At 43.2% G+C, this 23970-nt stretch overlaps 1 protein-coding gene across 1 annotated transcript in view; it reads left to right on the top strand.

Moving 5' to 3' along the window:
* Positions 1-2173: 2173 nt before the first annotated feature.
* The window catches only part of thsd7aa (thrombospondin, type I, domain containing 7Aa), a 414658-nt gene continuing 392861 nt past the window's right edge, over positions 2174-23970 (top strand). The window contains exon 1 of the mRNA XM_069913740.1: positions 2174-2763. Within this exon, the coding sequence (XP_069769841.1) occupies positions 2610-2763 (154 nt within the window). The 5' untranslated portion in view covers positions 2174-2609. The remainder of the gene's footprint in view (positions 2764-23970) is intronic.

Raw genomic sequence — 23970 nt, 5'->3', positions numbered from 1 at the left:
AGATTTATAAAGTTGTTGCCAGGTTGAGTTGAGTTATTGAGAAAGGAAGGACAAACTAGGCTTGTTTTCTTTAGATCATTTCAGGTTGAATGGGGATCTTATTGAGTTGAGTTATTGAGAAAGGCAGGACAAACTAGGCTTGTTTTCTTTAGATCATTGCAGGTTGAATGGGGATCTTATTGAGTTGAGTTGAGTTATTGAGAAAGGCAGGACAAACTAGGCTTGTTTTCTTTAGATCATTGCAGGTTGAATGGGGATCTTATTGAGTTACATCAAATCATAAGGACAATTGATAAGATGAATAAGACCGTCTGTTGCCGAGAATGGGAAGAATCGAAGGCAAGAGAGCATAAATGTGAGGTGAAGATTGTGGGTTTAGAAGGAATATGAGAGGGCAGTTTTTAATTTAGAAGGTGGTGGGCATATGGAATGAGCTGCCGAATAAAGTGAGAGAAGCAGGTAGATTATCATCCATTATAAAAACACTTGGATGGGAGGGGATTGAATGGGTATAGGCCTAATGGGGCAATTAGGACAAAAACAAGAGGGCACGTTATTTGTCATGGACAAGCTGTGCCTGTAGGCCTGTTTCCGTGATCTGTTAATGGTGGGGATGGGATATAGGGCACCAAATTTCAGTCACAAAATATTACCAACTACATAAGTTTTGACAACATGTCATTTAGTAAGATTGTAATTAACAAAATCTAGACATAAAATAAGTAATGTTTTAAATGTAAAATTGCAGCAGAACCTCTTAGAATACTGGATTATTAGTCATGCATTTTATAAGAATTTATATTTGATAGACAATGAACTTTTAATTCTTTCTCAATGTGTTTCTTTAGAATTGTCTCCGAGTATTGTAATAATCTTTATGTGACAGTCCATTTAATTTAAAATCAGCAAAATATTTGCCTATTACATAGTTTATCATTTGAGTAATTGAGAAATTATCACCTGTTAAGTGACCAAACTCTATATCTCTGGGTTAAAAAAAAAACTTCCAAATGTAGGAAGAATATCGATGGTGATCATCAGATATTTTTGAAATTCCACTTCTCACACTCCCCCTCTCTGACTCCTCCCATCTACATCATCTAAATCTTTTACAACTAAATAACGTTTATCAGCTGTCACGTCTGTCTGCAAAAATCTTACAAAGTCGAGCTCAGCAGGTTCCACACCCCTATCAAATGATATTGCCAGGCAGGATCATTGTGAGACATTTGAAAAAAGAGACTGAAAAAAAGAGCTGCCCTCAAGTTTTTTCCTGTTTTTCGCATTCTTGTTTGTTTACTTTTATCATCAGTTTTTACCTCCTCCTCCCCGTCCTCCTCCTCCTCCTCCCCCCGTCCTCCTCCTCCATTGTATCAGTATAATTTACAAAGATTCCTTCGTTTAGTGCACACTGGACCGACGCCACCATAATGATGAGATCAAATATTTATTACAGCCATAATTAATCATCTGACACGTTTTATGATTTAAATACAGACGCAATTGTGAAAGTAATTCGCGTTGTCCTTAAAAACAAATGCTTTCACAATGGATTCTGATAAAAATGTGCTGGTGTCCGGAGTTCAGGTTCCGGCTTTGAACAGCTGCTAAAAACTCCTGGTTCTTTCGCTTTGTTGTCCCATTCGAACCCGAGTCTATAAAATCAGCGTGAACAGAAATCCTGACTCGTCTTCTCTATCGGACGACAATCTCTTGAGCGCTGCATGTTCCCTGACAGTCGGGGGAAAGTCATCCCCCACACTTTCTTAGCTGGGGCAAACGTTGCCAGAGTTCTAAGACCTTGTATCTTATTTTTTATTGAGGCCAAGGGTGCTGGATAAACAAAAGGGGATTTGCAGCGCTCTCCTTGCTAATTTGCAGTGGTGTCGGAATATTTACATAGGCGATGTTGTACTGTGTGGGAATTATTTGATTGACGTTTTTATAATCCAATACACTTGTAAAGGATGGGTTTTGGGAAGGTTTTTTTAAAAAGGAAACAAAATGACAGGCCTCCCGGGGAGGGGACATAAATTCTCCCCACCCCCCTCTCTCACACCCGCTCTTGAACTCCCCACCTCCGTCCATCGCATTTGCGTTGACTCTCTTCTTGCGGGTGCAGACACGCATGTGCTTCCGCACATGGTTAGAGATGAGTGTGGGCACCAGTGTTCTGCAGCATTACCAGGCAGTGACATTACTGCGTTTGTTTCTTTCTTTCTGTGCAGCTGGTGTGAATGACTTGCTGCCGCCTCCAAGACCCGAGTGACCCGCTGTATCAGCCGGAGCCCCTCGTGGACAGCTGCTTCCCTGAGCTGATTGAAACCTGCCGTTAGTCACTCACTTGGAAGGAAAGGAACCGGTTACAGCTCAGGTTCTGATTGTTTTCGGACGAAAGGCACCTTTCATTGATAATATTCGGGCAAGCAAGTGTTCTGGAAAGAGGGGGAAAAAAACCCTATATCAACAAATCGTGGCGGATTCCCGGCAAGAGAAATAAGCTGAGATAAGCTAAGAGAGAGAGCGACATCAGGAACAGGGCAAGGGTTACAATATCCTTTGTCTCCCGAACTGGAGTCACATTGAAGCAGGCTGGTGATTCTGGAGCTATGAGACTGAGAAAGGAGAACAGCGCTTCAATCAGATGTCTAGAGGACTGTGCTGCTTTAGCACAGTGCATTGGAGTGATGTTAACCCTGCTCTTTGGGATCTGGAATGTTAAGGCAGAAGAGGAGTTTCAGTCTGTGTATGTTTGGAAACCAGGTAGGACAGACATTATAAAGGTTCTTTTTCGTTTCAGAACTAGATTACACCGTAATGCTTTAAATGTCGGGGTTGTAGAATAGATGGCCTTTTGGATACTCTATGAAGTATGTTAGAATTTTATCGTGGGCTGAGATGAGTTCTATTTCATTCTTCTGCTAAGTTGGATGTTTTGCCTGACATTCCAATCAAGAGGGTGGGATGTTTTGAGATTCGCCGATTTTCTCCGCGGGAAGCCCATTTCGTGACGACCCTGCAGGAAATCTATTTCTGGAGCTGAGAGGGAGCGTCCCAAGCCGCAGTATTAACATGCACATCGGAGTGTCAGAATGTCCTCAGGACATCCGCGTTGGGACTCCCCACTTGACCGGCGATGTCATGTGGATCTAGATTGTCCAACACCTGCAAAAACAAAGATCTCCATAGAGCGAGAGATGTTCACTAAAAGGTTAGCAAGATCACAGTCTGGGCAAAATTAATAATTTATCATCAATGTTATCGCTAATTTCACTTTGCATTCTGCTTTGAGTTGAATGTGGCTGAAATGATAGGTGTTTCCCAGCAAACTCTTCTTTTGAAGACAAAGGGTGGGATTCTCCAGGTCTTCTGAAACTTCTGCAGAAATACTGGTCAAATGGCATAATAGTGGTCGAACTTGTAGAGAAATGTGACGTCGCGGGAACTCAGTGGCAACTGATGTTGCAAATCCAAGATTCTCCAGACTTAGCGTCTGCCAGCGGCAGGATCTATCCTACAATGAATGGCACTTTAAGGGTAAATTCATGAATACCACGCGGCCGGGGAGGGCAATTTAAAAAAGAAGATCTCTATTTTTTTCCAGCTTTAGCTCTGGCTGAGGCTCTGGACAAGACCAAGATCAATGAATTTTGTTGCGTCACTTCTGCACATTTTCTTTGCTGACAATTGTCATGTCGATGGTGAGCACGAACTTACTAGAGACTGTTTTAGACGTTGAACAATAATTCCCGCTGCATGTAGTGGCTGGCGTACATTGATCAATTTACAATTATTCTCATAATGTGGATGTTTAAAGAGACTATATCTTGCCAGGAGTTCAATAACATTTTGACCTTTTGTTATCCTCAACCCTGAACAAAAATTCCACATGGCATTGACTAAGCAACCCATTTCTCAAAAATGGCATTAATGTGTTTCAACTGGGTGGGTGGCCTTTGCATTGCAGAAGTGGTGCAGAATAATTTTACAGGAGTATACAGTAAATAGTTCACCAAAAACAGATGTATGATGTCAACAAAGCTCAATCCATGGTCTTTTTTTAGTTGGAATGTGCATTTCCAATTCGGAAACCACAAATTTTAAAAGGACCAATGGTTTTCTGCATGCTAGATGATGCAAATATTCTTATTCAAGGGATATTCTCTTGGAGTGCCTGCAAATAGCAGGTCTAGAATATAGAATTTCATGTGACTTGGAAACCTCAAGTATGGATGACCAGGGCAGAATTTACTATGGCAACTCATCCTGAACATTGGAGTAAGCAAAAAGTCTGCAGATAATGGAAAAATGTGCTTGATTAAATCAGCGGGTCAGGTAATATCCTTTGATGGAAATAGACAGTGGATGTTTCGGGATAGAATTCTTCTATTTTTTTTTAAATTAAAATTTAATTTACACATCCAGTAGGGTAACAGGCACTTTCAACCATGCAACTCAATTACACCCAGTTGGCCAACAACCTTCTATGTTTTGAATGGTGGGAGGAAATTGGAGCACCTGAGGAAAACCCACAGAGACATGGGGAGAACATACAAACTCCTTAGTGCAGGATTCAAACCCCGGTCCTGATTGCTGGTCCTGTAACAGCGCTACGCTAACCATGCTGCCCCAGGATCTTCATTAGGAATATCTTATTTTTAAAAAAAATGCAGAGTGGGTGGAAGGCCAGAATGAGGTGACCAAGAGGAGGAAAAAAGGCTAAGGCAGGAGAAAGGGTCCTTGGACAAGGATGGAGAATCCTTGTTGAAGAAGTAGGCATGGAAATGGAGGTGACGGAAGAAGTATTCAGCACTCTTGCGGGTGCAGAACTCATTCAAGATTGATTATCTTCAGTCTCTACTTCAGCGCCATTGATGTGGGCAGGGGCGTGGCCTCTATTCCCTCCACTGAAGTCTATGATCAGCTCTTTTGTCTTTCTGATGTTAAGAGGGAGGTCGTTATCTTAGCCCTATGCCACTAGATCTCATATCTGAATTCTGTCTCCAAAATGATGGTGTCAGTAAGTTTGAAAATGAAGTTGCAATGTTATTTGACTGTGCAGTTGTGATTGAAAGGGGTGGTATTAGCATAGGGCTGAATACACATTTTGTGGAGTGCCAGTTTTGAAAGTGTGATTGTGGAGGAGATGTTGTTACTGGTGTTCTCTGACTGCAGTCTGTTGGAAAGTCAAAGATCCATTTGGAGAGTAGGGTGGTGTAAAATGCACCAAAGAAATACAAGCATGTTTTTCCCCACAATAATCATTCCACTTAAATATGTGCATTTGAGTAACATCCAACTTTTCAGAAAGCTTCAGATAATGCAGATGATTTTTTTTTTTAATGCAGTATTAAAGCTGGAAAAAAGAATGGGTGAAGGATTACACCATAAGCCAGCAATTCCATTATGCTAATCATTAATTTTATAAATATGTCAAACGGAAGAGGGTGGTTAGTGTCAACACCTTGCAAGATGAGAAAGGGAAATTCATATTGAGTAATGAGGAAATGGCCGAGGCATTGAACAGATATTTTGTGTTGGTATTCACGGTGGAAGACACGTCCAGCATGCCAAAGAGTGGCGTTAGGGATGCGAAGGGAGGTGAGGGCTTTGATAAAATAATTGTTACAAAAATGATAGTGATTAGCAAGCTAATAGGACTGAAGGCAGACAAATCCCCTGGTCCTGATGGGAAGCATCCAAGGGTAGGAAATGGCGGGAGTTAGAGTCAATGCATTCGTAGTCATTTATCAAAGTTCTCTGGATTCTGGGCAAGTCCTGGCAGATTGGAAGACAGCAAATGTTACAACACTTTTTAAAAAGGGATGTAGGCAGAAGATGGGTAACTATCGGCTAGTTAGCTTAATGTCTGTAGTCGGGGAAGATGCTTGAAGTTGTCATTAAGGATGAAATAATGAGATATTTAGAACAAAGGGTTTCCATCAGGCAGGTGCAGCGTGAATTTAGAAAGGGCAGGTCTTGTTTGACAAACTTGCTGAAGTTCTTTGAGGATATAATGGGTGCAGTAGGTCGAGGGGAACAGGTTGATATTGTATATTTGGATTTCCAGAAGGCTTTTGATAAGGTGCCACACAAGAGACTTATCAATAAGATTCAGATGAATGGAGTCAGGGGAAGTATATTGGCATGGATTGAGGATTGGTTAACTGACTGAAGGCAGAGAGTAGGGATAAATGGGTGTTTTTTTTTCTGATTGGCAGATAGTGGTAAGTGGGGTGTCTCAGGGGTCAGTGCTGGACCCCCAGCTGCTCACTGTTTACATTGATGATTTGGAAGAGGGGACAGAGTGTAGTGTAGCCAAGTGTGTGGATGATACTAAATTGAGTGGAAAAGCAAATTGCACAGAGGATGTGGAGAGGCTGCAGAAGGATATAGTTAAGTTAGGCGAGTGGGCAAAGGTCTGGCAGATGGAGTACAATGTTAGTAAATAAGAGGTCATCCACTTTGGTAGGATAAATAGAAGAGCAGATTATTGTTTAAATGGTGAAAAACTGCAGAATGGTGTTGTGCAGAAGGACTTGGGAGAACTTGTGCATGAATCACTAAAAGTTGGGTTGCAGGTACAACAGGTTATTAGGAAGACAAATAGACTTTTGGCTTTCATTGCTGGAGGAATTGAATTCAAGAGCAGGGAGGTCATGCTACAACTGTACAAGGAATTAATGAGACCGTACCTGGAGGACTGTGTTCTACATAGTTGAGGAAGGATATACAGGCCTTGGAGGAAATTCAGAGGAGGGTCACCAGTTTGATCCTGGAGAAGAGGGGGTTGGCCTCTAAAGAGAGACTAAATCACCTGGGATTATACTCACTCAAATTCAGAAGAATGAGAGGAGATCATATAGAAACATATAAAATTATGAAAGGGATAGATAATATAGAGGCAGGAAAATTGTTTTCACTGGCTGGTGAGACCAGAACTAGGGGACATAGCCTCAAGATACAAGGGAGTATATTTAAGAAGGAGATGAAGAAAAACTGTTTTTCCAGAGGTTGAGGCTATTTCATTAAACATATTTAAGGTTCAGTTAGATAGATTTTTACATTTTAAAAAAAAAGGAATTAAGGGATATGGGGAAAAGGTAGGTCGGTGGAGTTGAGTCAATTATCAAATCAGCCATGATCTTATTGAATGGCGAAGCGGGCTTGATAAGCTGGATGGCCTACTCCTGCTCCTATTTCTTATGTTCCTATTAATGTCTTTGGCTTGGCTTAGTGGACGAAGATTTATGGAGGGGTAATGTCCATGTCAGCTGCAGGCTCGTTTGTGGCTGACAAGTCCGATGCGGGACAGGCAAACACGGTTGCAGCGGTTGCAAGGGAAAATTGGTTTGTTGGGGTTGGGTGTTCGGTTTTTCCTCCTTTGCCTTTTGACAGTGAGGTGGGCTCTGCAGTCTTCTTCAAAGGTGGTTGCTGCCCGCCAAACTGTGAGGCGCCAAGATGCACGGTTTGAGGCAATATCAGCCCACTGACGATGGTCAATGTCGCAGGCACCAAGAGCTTTCTTTAGGCAGTCCTTGTACCTCTTTGGTGCACCTCTGTCTCGGTGGCCAGTGGAGAGTTCGCCATATAGCACAATCTTGGGAAGGCGATGGTCCTCCATTCTGAAGACATGACCTACCCAGCGCAGTTTGATCTTCAGCAGCGTGGATTCGATGCTGTCGGCCTCTGCCATCTCGAGTACTTCGATGTTGGAGATGAAGTCGCTCCAATGAATGTTGAGGATGGAGCAGAGACAACGCTGGTGGAATTAATAGGCAATCACTGCAGAATACCACTAGTCACTGGCATACTGTGGGCTTGATAGCTTGATTAGCTGCCTCATGTGTGACACCATGTTGACTTTGGCTTATTTGATCATGTTTTCAAGTAGCCCAAGATTTAATCCTTAATAATGGATTCAAGAATCCTAGCAACCACTGAAGTTAGGCAAAATGGCCTATAATTTCCTGCCTTTTGCCTCTCTCCCTTCCAAAAGTGGAGTGACAGTTGCAATTTTCAATTTTCCAGTCCTCAGGAATCATTCCTGACTGCAATGATTCCTGAAAGATCACCACTAAAGCATTCACAATCCCCTCAGCTACTTCTTTTAAAATTTTGACAAAGTGGCATCTACCTTCTGCCCCTTCAACTTCCCAAGCATCCTCTCACTTTTTCCCCCTTCCTCTTTAGAGTTTTTGGCACGTCATTGTGATTTTCACATTGAATACCTCAGTTCATCTGCCATTTTTGTCCCCATTAGTACTTCACAGTGCACTTCTCCAGAGGTCCAATGTCTACTCTTTCCTCTCTTGTATATTATTGACTTGCTTACCTTCATATTTTAACATGCAAAAAATAACTTAAGAGGCTGAGACCAAGTCGCTTGTGCTGTGACCTGGGCTTTCTGGGGAAGGGTCAAGGTGTCAGAGGCTTTATACAAGGTCAAAGAGGGAGGAGCCACAGATACAGTCACAGAACTGGGTGGAGCCAGGTAATCAGGAATACAGCAGTTCACCACATTCACCCCTTGTTTTTTTTTATTGTCTGGCAGGGTGACATGTGGTGCCAAGTCTTACAGGTTAAGACGGTCCAATCACTTTATCTTCCGTAATGACCAGTGGAGCATTGTGTTATTGAGTTGTGGCCAGGGCCACTGTCTCAACCTGGACATCCAGTGCTGTGTTGACCTGGTGGCAATGTGATGGCTCAACTGTAGTGACTGGGGTGGGGGGTGGGAACGATTGTATGTATTATGTGTCCATGGAAGGACAGGGGGGTACTGCTTGGTGAGTATGCCCCTCGGGTGGGTCCCCATGTGCGGGAGGCCCTGGATGGAGTTCATTTCCTCATATCCATCCAGGTAGGCCACATACACCTGGAGGATCTGAACGCTTTTAACCAAGTGGTCAGTTTTATGGCGTGTTTTCATAGCTGGACAAGCCTTGGAGACGTCAGCTAGGAGAGTAGTGTGGTCCCTGATGCGGACTTCCTGGCAAAGGAGAAAATTCTTTCATGAGGGGTAGCATTAGTGGCAGTACATAGCAATGATCAAATGGTGTGGAGTTCCTCTGGAATGACCTCCTGCCACTGAGAGTCAGGCAGCCCCCTGGAATTTAGAACAAGGAGAATAGCCTTCCTCATGGTGCCGTTCTCTTTCTCTACCTGACCATTCTACCAGGGGTTAAGACTCGTGGTCCTGTTGGTGGGAATACCCTTGGCCAGCAGGAATTGGTGGAGCTCGTCACTCATAAATGAGGAAATCCAATCGCTGCGAGTACCCGAACAGGGTGAACAAGTTGCGCAGGGCTCCAATGACTGAGATAGTGGTCATGTCCGGGCAGGGGATGGCAAAGGGGAACTGCGAACACTCATCATAAATTGTGGAGAAGTATATGTTGTGGTTGGTGGAGGGAAGGAGGCCCTTGAAATCCATGCTCAGGCATTTGAAGGGGCATGTGGCTTTTATCAGGTGCACCCTGTCCGGTTGGTAGAAGTCTCTGAAATCCCCAATGGAGCATGACAGATTCCGAGATTTGATAAAGTGAAAAAAATCTCATGACACCGGGGTGGCAGAGGTCATTTGAAGCGATCCACCTGTGTGCTGGTACATGTATCTCATGACAGGGCATCTGAGGGCTCATTGAACTTCCCCGGCTGGTACAGGACATCATAATTGTAGGTGGAGAGCTTAATCCTCCAGCTCAAAATTTTATTGTTTATTATCTTGCCCCATAATTTATTGTTGAATGCCTGTCAGGTAGTGCTTCCAGTGCCACACTATCGCCTGAGCCACCTTCTCTATAGAGGAGTGCCAGACTTCAGGGCCCTGGAGGGTGCAGGAGAAGAAGGCAATGGGGCAGCCTGCTTGATGAAGAGTGGCAGCCAGGGCAAAATCAGATGCACCACTCTCCGTTTAGAAAGGGGCAGATTCACCCACCGCATATGTTGTGGCTTTTGCGATGTCCTCCTTTATGAGGCAGGGGAATGAGGTGGACCTAATAAGGGAATGAGTTTTATCTGCATAATTTGGAACCCACTGGGTATAATGAGAAAAGAACCCCAGGCTTTTTTTCAGGGCCTTGAGGCTGTGGGGGAAAAGGGAGGTTTAGCAGAGGCCACATACGTGTGGGGTCAAGGCCAATGACCTAATTCTCCACTAAGCAGCCAAGGATCACCTATCGGGTAGTGTGGAAGACACACTTATCCTTATTGTAGGTCAGGTTCAGGCATTTGGCAATGGTGAAGAATTTCTGGAGGTTCACGTCATGGTCTTGCAGATCATGGGCACAGATCATGACGTTATTCAAATATGGGAAGGATACATGCAGGTTGTTTTGGTCTACCATCCGGTCCATCTCCAGTTGGAGGACGGAGACGCCATTGGTGACACCGAAGGAGACCCTGAGGAAGTGGTAGAGGTGACCATCCACCTTGAAAGCTGTGTACTGATGAACCTCAGGACAGATGGGGAGTTGGTGGTAGGTGGATTTCAGGTCTTTTATGGAGAACACACGATACTGGGTGATTTGGTTGACCATATCCGCAATCCAAGGAACTGGGTATGCATCCAGCTGTGTGTAGCGGTTGATGGTTTGACTATTTTATGTTTATCCCCCCCACCCCTCCAACCACCACTACCTGGGCTCTCCAGGGGCTGGTGCTGACCTCAATAATCCCCACATCCAGGAGTCATCGTACATTTATCCTGTCCTCTTCACTGTATCATCTGCTTTTTGTTGTATCTTGCTTACATTTGGAGGTGTGGTTGGTGAACAGCAGCAGTGGTCAATGTGGAAGGTAGAGAGACCACGCATCAGTTGAGCCAACAGGATAGGGAATGAGGAGGTGAAGGGATGGACGGGGCAGAGTGGCAGGTTGAGGAATTATGGGTTTCTGACCATGAGGGGTGGAAAGGAGCTGTCATATTGCATTGTGTCACTCTTTTAAGTGGCACTGGAAGTCTAGCCCCAACAGAGCTGTAGTCATCTGGTTGTTGATGGAGATGTCCATCATTGGAGTGGGCGAGTTGGTAAGGGCTGTTCTGATCCAGCACCATGGAGGCCAGGGTCAGTCTGTGGTCCAACCCACGCTGACTTGCTGTCTGGGGTATAGTGCTGGTGCCCTTGCGGTGGTGTGGATCTCCCCGGAAGTCGGTGGCATTTAAGATGGAAGATCTCATGTTGTGGTGTGATTGTCCCAGAAGATGCTGGCATTCAAGATATCAGCTGTCATGCCAAACATGTGGCAGCACTGGGGATGGAGGGGTAGTAGCCTTTATTCCTGCACTTGGAGCATGTCGCATCTCTCGCTGGGCAGCGTTTTTGGGAGGTGGTTACAGAAGTAGCACGTGGTGCTCTTGGGAGACAGTGGCTATAGTAGGTTCATTAATCGGGCGTGGTAGTGGACTGGTGGCCTGTAGATCTGCATCCCAGGATGGCATCCCCAATGTCGGCCTGCTCACAGAGTACGCTTCCATGTTGTGGAGGGTGATCTCCAGCAACTTTGAAAGATTGATCGCCCTTTTAAGTCTAACTTGCTGTACCTGAGTAACCTCTGCCGCATGTATTTGGACCTGATGCCTGCAACATAGACATCCTGGATCATGTCTTCTGTGTTTTGGGCAGCCAATACTGCCTAGAAGTAGCACACCCATGTGAGTCCCCGCGGGGCTTGGAGGAATTCATTGCCCAATTTGCCTGGCCACTGTCTATGGTGGCAAGCAAGTGCCTGGCATATACCTCATTAACTTTCTCTCTGTATTGTCCTTTGAGTGCATCCATTGTTTCCACTTACGTGGTGGTGTCCCTGATCATTGGGAACAATTGGGGTCTGACCCCGGAGAAGAAGAGATGCAGTCTGTTTGCATCAGTGGCCACGATGCAGACGAAGTTTTGCAGGAAAATCTCAAAGCAGCATAGCCAGAGTTCAAAGCTGTTTGAGTCCTCAGGCAACTGTGGGTCGATTTCCTGCTTGTCAGATTTCAGGAGTTGGTCTATTGTTGGCAATGAATACAAAAAAAATGTGAATAAAATTGATGTGCAAGTATCAATAAATCGAGAGGCCAAGACCGAGTCATTGATCTACAGGCTTTTATTCACAATGGACAGTGATCTCATCCTGTGCTGTTACCTGCGCTTTATGGGGAAGAGCCAAGGCTTTATATAAATTCAAAGAGGGAGGAGTTACAGGTACAATCACAGAACGGGGTGGAGCCAGGTGATCAGAAATACAGCAGTTCACCACATTTCATCTTCTCTTATTGCTTTTCTATTTGCCTTCTGTTGGTTTTTAAAAGCTGCCTCACCTATCAGTTTCCCATTAATTTTTGCAATACTGTGTGCCCTCCTTTTGCTTTGGTGCTGTCTTTGACTCACCTTGTCAGCTACAGTTGCTTTCATCCTTCCTTTGGAATGCTTCCTCTGGCCTGACTCTCCCTTAGGAATGAATCTTTATCTTTGGGATGAAATGAGGCTGCACCTTCCAAATTGCATCTGGGAAGTCCTGTTACTGCTGATTTCCCACTGTGCCTACAGGGATCCCCTTCCAATCAACGTTGTCCATCTCCTCTCTCATGCCTCTGTAGTTACTCTTAATCAACTGTAATACTGTAGCAGCCGATTTTAGCTTCGCCCTCTCAAACTGCAGATTTGAGTTCTGGCATATTGTGATCACGGCCTTCTAAGGAATTCTTTACCTTAAGCTCCCTAATCAAATCTGGTTCATTGCACAGCACCAAATCTAGAATTGCCTGGAGGGAGGGGGATGGGGGAATTCATTTCATGAAACCATTAATAGAGTTTTAGAAAAAACTAAAATTGAAATTGTAGCAAATCCAAGAATAAATATATTTTTAAAAATCTGAATGTGCCCAGCAGGTCAGAAAGCATTTTTTTGAAGAACAGAGGTTGCTTTTTGAGGCCTTAAGAATATTTTTATAGCATTCACAAGTCAAGTAAGGATTGATTTTTTCTTTTCTTCCCCCCCCCCACCCTTCTTCTTTGGCTTGGCTTCGCGGACGAAGATTTATGGAGGGGGTAAAAGTCCACGTCAGCTGCAGGCTCGTTTGTGGCTGACAAGTCCGATGCGGGACAGGCAGACACGGTTGCAGCGGCTGCAGGGGAAAATTGGTTGGTTGGGGTTGGGTGTTGGGTTTTTCCTCCTTTGCCTTTTGTCAGTGAGGTGGGCTCTGCGGTCTTCTTCAAAGGAGGTTGCTGCCCGCCAAACTGTGAGGCGCCAAGATGCACGGTTTGAGGCGCTATCAGCCCACTGGCGGTGGTCAATGTGGCAGGCACCAAGAGATTTCTTTAGGCAGTCCTTGTACCTTTTCTTTGGTGCACCTCTGTCATGGTGGCCAGTGGAGAGCTCGCCATATAACACGATCTTGGGAAGGCGATGGTCCTCCATTCTGGAGACGTGACCCATCCAGCGCAGCTGGATCTTCAGCAGCGTGGACTCGATGCTGTCGACCTCTGCCATCTCGAGTACTTCGACGTTAGGGATGAAAGCGCTCCAATGGATGTTGAGGATGGAGCGGAGACAACGCTGGTGGAAGTGTTCTAGGAGCCGTAGGTGATGCCGGTAGAGGACCCATGATTCGGAGCCGAACAGGAGTGTGGGTATGACAACGGCTCTGTATACGCTTATCTTTGTGAGGTTTTTCAGTTGGTTGTTTTTCCAGACTCTTTTGTGTAGTCTTCCAAAGGCGCTATTTGCCTTGGCGAGTCTGTTATCTATCTCATTGTCGATCCTTGCATCTGATGAAATGGTGCAGCCGAGATAGGTAAACTGGTTGACCGTTTTGAATTTTGTGTGCCCGATGGAGATGTGGGGGGGCTGGTAGTCATGGTGGGGAGCTGGCTGATGGAGGACCTCAGTTTTCTTCAGGCTGACTTCCAGGCTAAACATTTTGGCAGTTTCCGCAAAGCAGGACGTCAAGCGCTGAAGAGCTGGCTCTGAATGGGCAACTAAAGCGGCATTGTCTGCAAAGAGTAGTTCACGGACAAGTTTCTCTTGTGTCTTGGTGTGAGCTTGCCTCAGGATCTTCGTGATGCCACCATCATCACCCTGTACGAAAACAAAGACGAGAAATCAGACTGCTCAAACTACAGGGGAATCACGCTGCTCTCCATTGCAGGCAAAATCTTCGCTAGGATTCTCCTAAATAGAATAATACCTAGTGTCGCCGAGAATATTCTCCCAGAATCACAGTGCGTCTTTCGCGCAAACAGAGGAACTACTGACATGGTCTTTGCCCTCAGACAGCTCCAAGAAAAGTGCAGAGAACAAAACAAAGGACTCTACATCTCCTTTGTTGACCTCACTAAAGCCTTCGACACCGTGAGCAGGAAAGGGCTTTGGCAAATACTAGAGCGCATCGGATGTCACCCAAAGTTCCTCAACATGATTATCCAACTGCACGAAAACCAACAAGGTCGGGTCAGATACTGCAATGAGCTCTCTGAACCCTTCTCCATTAACAATGGCGTGAAGCAAGGCTGTGTTCTCGCACCAACCCTCTTTTCAATCTTCTTCAGCATGATGCTGAACCAAGCCATAAAAGACCCCAACAATGAAGACGCTGTTTACATCCGGTACCGCACGGATGGCAGTCTCTTCAATCTGAGGCGCCTGCAAGCTTGTTCTCCCCCCCCCTCCACCCCCTCACTAAATAACCTACTTGAGCTGCCAAATATGGAGATGTATTTACAGCTTGATTTGTCTGTACTTTTGTATATTATTGCATACTTTGATTAACAGTCATCTGAGGTTTAGGTATTGAGTAGTTACAGTAAAATCCCTGGTATCTCGAATTCAGGGAACTGGCAACCTCAAGCAATCAGTAGAAAAAAAAATCACGGAAAATAAATGGGTAAAAAATACGAGTTAAAAATTGGCGTGCCTCAGCATTAGTTCTCCCTTCATGCAACACACAGTCTTAAGGAAGCAGAAAACTTGCTCATCTTCCATCTACCAATCCCCATAGGTTTTACTGTGGACTATAATGATTAATGTTACTTAATAAACATCATCAATAGGAACTACATCAACAGGAAGGTGGCTTGTTTGTCATATTCTTAAATTTTTAAAAAACAAGAGTAGGCCAATCAACCTCTTGGGTGTCCTCCTCCATACAAATGCATTCCATTTACTGGTTCCTCTTTATTGACTCCAATGAATTTGTCAAATACTATTATGAAATAATTTGATTGTGGTTGATTTATGTCCTGCCATTATCGCCTCAGAAATTGATTTTAACATTTTCCCAATGAAATTGGTTTGGCTCATTGGACTACAGTTTCACTCTTTTTTTTGTACAATGGTTTGATTTTTCCAACCTTCTAGAATCCAAGGAATTTTGAGAGATTCCAACCAATGCATTCATAAAGTCTACAACCAATTGCTTTAAGACCTTTTTATATATACACTATCAGATCAAAGCAATTTTCCTGACAAGACAAAGGAGATGAGTGTAGACTTCAAGAGGATCAGGGTCGACCACCTTCCACTATACATTATTGGCCCAGTAGTCTGGCAGAGTTTTTCTTTCTCGGCAGAATGTCCTTAATTGAAATTTTATCAAATTATTGCTGTAGCTTATTTGCTTAGACAGCTATTTCTCAGTGTACATCTATGAATTGTTTCTCCATCTTTTGATCTGAGGACAGCATGAACATCTATTGTATATTTGCATCAAAATCAGTCTTCATAAAATTTCAAAATGTAACCTTTTAATTTCTCATCCACATGTTAATTCTTTGGAGATTATATCTAGAGATATGCAACACCCATGATTTCTTGCTTGAATTCAAGTTTTGGAGTTTCTCTGGTGAAATAATAGCAGTAATTTGTGTTTGGCTTTTATTATAAGCCCAATGCTGGTCATTACATTGATTAGACTGTCCTTCATCTCCTCCCTTCACTTTTTACAGCATGCCTTCTAGTGTCTAACCTTTACACAATGGAAATACTGCTCTAATCCTCAGAGTTCTTCCCAGCCACCACACATTTTTCTTTCCACAAATCATGTCATTCTTGGAATCACCATTTTGTCCAAACTATTGATTACTTCTTTTCATGCATTCTTTGAATGTTGATTTGGTGTGCCGACAATAACACCCAAAAGACCAAGGAGATTATTATGGACTTCAGGCATGCTGGAAGCCACACTCAAGCCCCTATCATCATCAATGGAGCTGTAGTGGAATCAAGCTTCAATTTCCTCTGTATCCACATTTTCTCACCTAGACCCCCTGAAATCCTCCATCCTGACTAAAAAGGCATATCAGCACCTTTATTTCCTGTGGAGCATCAAAAAAGCTCATCTCTATCCCAGGATACTGATGGATTTTTACTTTTGTGTCATTGAGAGCATACTCACTTATGGCATCTCAGTGTGTTTTGGAAACTGCAGATTATCAGCCACAATTGCTCACCATTGAGAACATCTATCAGAAGTGCTACCTGGGCAGGGCAAAAAGCATTATCAAGAATACATCTTGCCCTAACTATGGATTTTTTTTTAAACTCTCCTTCCATCTGATAGGTGCTGCAAGAGCCTCTGTTCCCAAACCAGCAGACTCTGGAAGAGCTTCTTTCTTGAGGCTGTGACCCTGCTGAACTGAGCAGTATTGCACCCATATTATACTTTTATAATTGTTTGTTTGCAGGAGAGCAGGCTTTTATTCAGTTACTTGTAAGTAGCACTATTCTCTCTTATTTCTGGTTAGATGCTAATTGCATTTCATTTGGTTTTGTATCTGGTCAATGACAATAAAGTTGAATCTCATATTATCTTGGAATATTGTATATAAGCCTATATTAAGAACACCTTTCATCATACAAGTACCTCTAATGTAGTGAAATATCCCAAGGTACTTCTTTCCACAAAAGAAATGGGCTTGAAGAAATGTCGTAAGGAGGCAGAGGGTCATGGGCAAAGGGGTTTAATTCTTGATCTTGTTGCTGGATGCCCAGCAGAAGGGGAATGCTCTAAACTGGGGGTGCATGAGAAACTAGAACTGTAAGTGTGTAAAGATCTCAGGAGTGTTGTTAAGTGGACTTAACAAAGATGAGAACAGACAAGACGAGAGGTATTTTTTTGTAAACCGGATTGAGTATTCAGAGATTAAGGTTTTACCAAACAAAATTTATGGAAAATGTATTTTAAAAATCTTTTTATTTGTTTGTGTTTGATCTTTTTTGGTTATTTTTAAACTGTTGTTAATGTTTTGAAGTGACTTAATAGTACACCATAAATCATCTCCTCTCGAAGGAATCTGGAAATCAAAGCTATTGTCTAGAAAATTAGCCTAATCTTTCAGCAACATTCCAAGGCTTTGTTGTTATGACCTAAAATAAAGGGGTGTAGTCACTATTATTAGTGAACAACAGCAAAGAATGTATCTACATTCTTTTATTACAATACAATCCTCCAGTTAGAATTTCAAGTTGTAATGTTTGAGCTGCTTTAGATCTCTTTAGATTCAGGCCAACATTAATTTCAATTTAATTGAATGTAAATGAGGTTCCACTACTTAGAATTATAAAGTCATTATCAACTCAGCCCATCAAATCTATGCTGGAAGAAATGTATCTAGACGATCTTGTAATCTTGACCATGCACCATGAAAGTTGAATCAATCCTAATTAAACAAACACCAGCTTTTCATTTGATTGTAGTGGGACAAGTAGGGGCAGGTCTGATGTTGCACAGACTTTCCATTACTTTTAAAGAACAGGAAATTATTTCAAGAGGGAAGTGGGCACACCCGAATTACCGAAATATACTTCATGAGGCTGGGCTCACTGTCAGGATGTCTACGCGTAAAGCCACATTTCACATGTCTGCTCTTTGACAACTGAGGATTCTGATGCCGTGACAGGAGAAAATGTACACTTTCTTACCTTTTTGTTTGAAAGAGTTTATTCATAATACACTGATTAAGTGGTACTTTCTCTGCATTGAAGGTTACTTTGCACACTTTATAGGTGTATCCGAAAGTTTGGAGGTCTGATCTGGTTTTTACAATTCTGATTTACCAGATCAACATACAACTCGAGAACATTTGCATGCTGGTAGATTTTCTTCTAATTTTTTTTTAAAAAAGGCTCCATAAAATTTTGTTTAATATTTTATTTAAAGTTTAACAACCATGATTATACAGAGTAATTAAAGCAAAATGCATCATCAAACAATAAATATCAAATATCCCTACATATTTGATATTTATCTGTTTGAAATAATGAACAGATGTAAATTCCTCTACTTATCCCTGCTTAGATTTGTTATTTTGAAATTTAGGTGAGGACAAGAGCCAAAGGAGTGGCAGGAACTCTTCCTGTAGCAAGCAGAACTAACATAAATATTTGTGTATAATGCGACCCCCCCCCCCCCCATTTTTGAGGGAAAAAGGGCGAATTTTTTTTACCCCCATGTATAATACGAACCCCACCCTTCACCCGCCTGAGTTGTGCTGCCGTCTCTCCGGCTACCCGCCCGAGTCGCGCTGCAGTCTCTCACGACCCCCTCCCCTCGCCCGCCCGAGTCGCTCTGATGTCTACCCCTCGCTCGCCCACCCGAGTCGCGCTGCCGACTACCCCCCCTCGCCTGCCCGAGTCACGCTGGCGTCTTTCATGACCCTCATCTGCCCGTGTCACGCTGGCGTCTTTCACGATCCTCGCCTGCCTGTGTCACGCTGCCGTCTTTCACGACCCTCGCCTGCCCGAGTCACACTGGCATCTACTGCTCACCTGCCCAGTCACGCTGGCGTTTACCACTCGCCCGCCTGAGTCGCTCTGGGAGTTGCAGAAAAATTTAAAAATTTACTCTCATGTATAATGCAATTTATTTTTTATTTCCTCTCCCCTTTTTTTGGAGGGAAAAAGGGGGAAAAAATTTTTGCATTATACTTGAATATTTACGGGTATGTCAGCACCAATAACAGTAGTAAAAGCAGAAGAAACTGTACCAGTTCTGTATCTGAGTACCATAAAATAGCAGGATTTAGCTGAGAACTGATGTGCACAATGCCTAATCTGTAGAAAGTGAACAATCTTCCTTGACCCGTTGGACATGTGAGGAGACTTTGTGTTTTAAATAAGGCTGTGACAAACCATTGTAACCTGCTCTCTAAATACATTGTGGTCATAATTATCTCCACCTTTATTTGTTTTGGTTCTGTATCTTGGTCGAGCTCTGTCGGTGGCTCAGAAATGGAGAAAATATATAATTGATTGCTTTTATGTATGAATTGGCAGTTACAGGGTGAGGAAGAGGAGATAAAGATGATGTTAGCATTTTGTTTCATCCGATGATCTGATCTAAAAGAGTGAATCTTTCTTTACTGATGCTGAGTGGCTTTGGCATTCTTTGTTTTTGTTATTGTTAAATTATCAACACTTGTGTCACGTTAAAAGCTCATACAAATAGCAACATGGTAATGTCAAGATGTTGGGGTCTTTCATGGCTTGGTTCAGCATCATGCTGAAGAAGATTGAAAAGACGCTGTTTACATCCGGTACCGCACGGATGGCAGTCTCTTCAATCTGAGGCGCCTGCAAGCTCACACCAAGACACAAGAGAAACTTGTCCGTGAACTACTCTTTGCAGATGATGCCGCTTTAGTTGCCCATTCAGAGCCAGCTCTTCAGCGCTTGACGTCCTGCTTTGCGGAAACTGCCAAAATGTTTGGCCTGGAAGTCAGCCTGAAGAAAACTGAGGTCCTCCATCAGCCAGCTCCCCACCATGACTACCAGCCCCCCCACATCTCCATCGGGCACACAAAACTCAAAACGGTCAACCAGTTTACCTATCTCGGCTGCACCATTTCATCAGATGCAAGGATCGACAATGAGATAGACAACAGACTCGCCAAGGCAAATAGCGCCTTTGGAAGACTACACAAAAGAGTCTGGAAAAACAACCAACTGAAAAACCTCACAAAGATAAGCGTATACAGAGCCGTTGTCATACCCACACTCCTGTTCGGCTCCGAATCATGGGTCCTCTACCGGCACCACCTACGGCTCCTAGAACGCTTCCACCAGCGTTGTCTCCGCTCCATCCTCAACATCCATTGGAGCGCTTACACCCCTAACGTCGAAGTACTCGAGATGGCAGAGGTCGACAGCATCGAGTCCACGCTTATGAAGATCCAGCTGCGCTGGATGGGTCACGTCTCCAGAATGGAGGACCATCGCCTTCCCAAGATCGTATTATATGGCGAGCTCTCCACTGGCCACCGTGACAGAGGTGCACCAAAGAAAAGGTACAAGGACTGCCTAAAGAAATCTCTTGGTGCCTGCCACATTGACCACCGCCAGTGGGCTGATAACGCCTCAAACCGTGCATCTTGGCGCCTCACAGTTTGGCGGGCAGCAACCTCCTTTGAAGAAGACCGCAGAGCCCACCTCACTGACAAAAGGCAAAGGAGGAAAAACCCAACACCCAACCCCAACCAACCAATTTTCCCTTGCAACCGCTGCAATCGTGTCTGCCTGTCCCGCATCGGACTTGTCAGCCACAAACGAGCCTGCAGCTGACGTGGACTTTTTACCCCCTCCATAAATCTTCGTCCGCGAAGCCAAGCCAAAGATAATGTCAAGATAGTCAGATTTAATGGTGTTACTTAATGGATAAATTAGTTTCAACAATTATATAGGAAATTCAAATTCAACACACTATCCCTGTCCAATGATCCTTCCCTTAATTTTACCTCCAGCTTCCAGTGTAAAAAAAAAGTTCCATGATTACTAATATTAGCAAAAGTAAACTTAATATGTTTGTGTTACACTTTTTTGATTGCTGCTATTTTACAGCAGTTTTATATTAACATTTTACAGTATGGACTGAAAAATTGAATAAACGTGCTTCATGGTCATAGCTGACATCAACAACTGTAGTTTATAGCTTATGCAAATCTTTTTTTGCTTGGAGAATACACAACAGAGAAAGTGGTTTCATTGATCATGAAGTCCAATGGCAGCAGTGAATGGAATGATAAATTTATTTAATATTAGTAAAATAATGTCTGTATAAAACTGTGTAAAATTGGTCAGAGAGGATCAGAAAAACCAATATGTTATAAAAAAATCCTAAATTATGGATTTGCTTTTATAAATAAATTGTTCCTGCAGTTTTATTTGTTCTTTTCTGCTCTCGACAGCTTGAACAAATTGATTTTTTTTTCTCCTTCAGCAGTTGTTTACTCCTGTCCATCCACTGGTAGGTTTTAACTTTTGGGGATGGCCACGATCATCTTTATCAAACTTGCTTTGTTCCATCTTGCCAATTTGTCAATTTATTCAATGCCAACTTCAATGTCAACCAAAGGGAAAATTATTTTGGCACACTGGAATTTTATTATCACATAATACCAAACTGTGAAGCACTCTTATGTCATTTTATTAAATTATATCAAGTGCGTAATGGCATTGTTGGCATTTTACCAATCCTCACTGAAAGTAATTACAAAAGACACACAGACAATGAAGATAATGGTTTATTTGTTTTATTTTAAAAGCATTGACAGAGTTAGGATGAATTGGTGAAAATTGAAAGACCGTCACCTTGTTGATGGTGAGGAGCAGTGCTAATTTTTTAGGTGCTGGAGCTCTCCAAAAACAGCGACAAAGGTGCCTGGAGCGGCCCCATGAGGAGCCAGAGTTGCCCCCTTAGGTACTGGAGCAGCACTCCAGTGAGCTCTGGCAGCACTGCATCCCTGACGAGGAGTAAAAGCACATCAAGTTAATAATTCATATAGGAAATGAATGTTGAATCCATAGATTTGCAGCTTTTGATTACAAAAACAACTTTGTATTCCATTTGGGTGAAAGGTCACCAGCTCAATTGTACCATTATACTGATTGTCATGCATAAGGTTGCTTGCCATTATATTACACATGAAAACATTTTCAGTCTATTATTAATGATGAATGCTTCTTTCAACATCAGCAAAACTTGTGTGGTCTCATACTGGTATCCACACAATACAAGTCCTCATTGGTATATTGACCTTGAAGAGCATTGAATTGTGTCCTTTTGATAAGTTTTCATTATTTGTAAAGAATTGTTAACATTTATTTTCTTCTGGTGGTAAAAATGTCCTATTTGATCAACGATTCATACCTGTGTGTCAGGTCCAAGGTCAGGTATGTGTAGATGACTCCTGTTGAAATAAAGGAGCTCCCTATAAGAAATTGTTGAAGCAAGCATTCCCACTATATCACCACTAACGACAGAAGGATGTAAACACTGGAATATAGCAGGAAATTGAGCACTGGATTGGTGTTACCTCTTATGTAAGTTCACAGTCAACTTCCTCCTGGTTCTTAAATTTTAATGGACTGCTTCTGACACCTTCCCTTCCATTCCCTTCTCTGTTTCTATCTCCTGGACAAACTATCTGCAGACATTTATTACAAATTCACTGACTTGTAGCTACTTGGATTATACCTCCTTTCAACCTGTCTTGTAAGGACACCATCACCTTCTTTCAATTCTTCCAGCATTTCCAGGATGAGGGTTTCACTCCAGGACATCCAAAATGTCCTCTTTTAAAAAAAAAAAAATACAGATTCCCCCTTACTGTTAATATTAAGATTCCGGAACCTGCAATATCTGTCTCTGAGGGTGACACCAGAACATCATTAGAGGGTGAACCCTCGTAAGGTGTCAAGCCCTGATGGCATTCCTGGCAGGATACTGAAAATCTGCCAAGAAACTGGCCAGAGTGTTCACAGATATTTTCATTGCTGCAGTCAGAGGTTCCCATCTGCTTCAAAAGGGCATCAATCTTCCTGGTGCCTAGAGTGAGCTGCCTCAATGACGACCACCCAGCATCACTAACCTCTGCTGTGATGAAATGCTTTCAGAAGTTGGTCTGCAATTCTCCTATCGTCACAATTGCTCCACTGCAGATGCAATATCACTGGATCACTGGCTCTGTGTCCCCTTGAAAACATCAACTCATACATACAGCTGCTTTTCATAGACTACAGCTTGCCCTTCAACACCATTATTCCCTCAATACTGGTCAAGAAGCCACAAACTCTAGACCTCTGCACCTCACCCCCCCCCCCCCCATTCTTGACTTCCTCATTGGAAGACCACAGTTAGTATGAAATGGAAATGTCTTCTCTCTGTCTATTAACACAAGTGCATCTCAAGGATGCATGCTTAGCCCACTGCTCTAATCACTATACAACCATAACTATAGCCAGGCACAATTCTAATGCCATCTACAATTTTCAGATGACAATAGAGTTGTCGGCAGAATCACATGGCAATAAGGATGCATACAGGAGGGAGATGGATCAACAACCTTGTGCTCAAAGTTAGCAAAACCAAGATGATTGTAAACTTCAGGAGGAAGTCAGGAGAACATAAATCAGTCCTCATCGAGGGCTCAGTAATGGAGAGGGTCAAGAACTTCAAATTCTTGAGTGTCAACATCTCTGATTATCTATCCTAGAGCTTTCATGTTGATGTAATCATGAAGAAGGCTGGTTAGCTGCTATACTTTGTGAGATGTTTGAGGAGACTCAGTATATCACCAAAGACACTCAGACTTCTACCTTGGAGAGCTTTCTGGCTGGTGGCATCACTGTCTGGTACAGAAATGCTAACACTCAGGGTGGAAAAAAAACTTGAGGGTTGTTAACTCAGCCTGCCGCATCACGGACACCAGATTTCACCCTATCACGGACATCTGCAGGAGGTGGTGACTAAGAAAGCAGCCTCTATCCTCAAGGACCCCCTACCACCCAGTTAATGTCATCTTCACAATGCTACCATTTGGGGTGTGGGGTGGGGGGGGGGGTGGTGGGGAGGTACAGTAGCCTGAAGATGAGCACTCAGCAGCACAAGGTCAGCTTCTTCCCTGCTGCCATTGGACTTCATGATCAATGACCCAAAGACACTGCTTTTCTTTGATTTTTTTTGTGTACTATTTTTATTTAATTTTGTAA

Source organism: Narcine bancroftii, chromosome 1 (genome assembly GCF_036971445.1).
Source record: "Narcine bancroftii isolate sNarBan1 chromosome 1, sNarBan1.hap1, whole genome shotgun sequence".
Classification (NCBI taxonomy): Eukaryota; Metazoa; Chordata; class Chondrichthyes; order Torpediniformes; family Narcinidae; genus Narcine; species Narcine bancroftii.
Note: the sequence above shows the minus strand (reverse complement) of the source record. Positions and strands in the feature narration are given on the sequence as shown.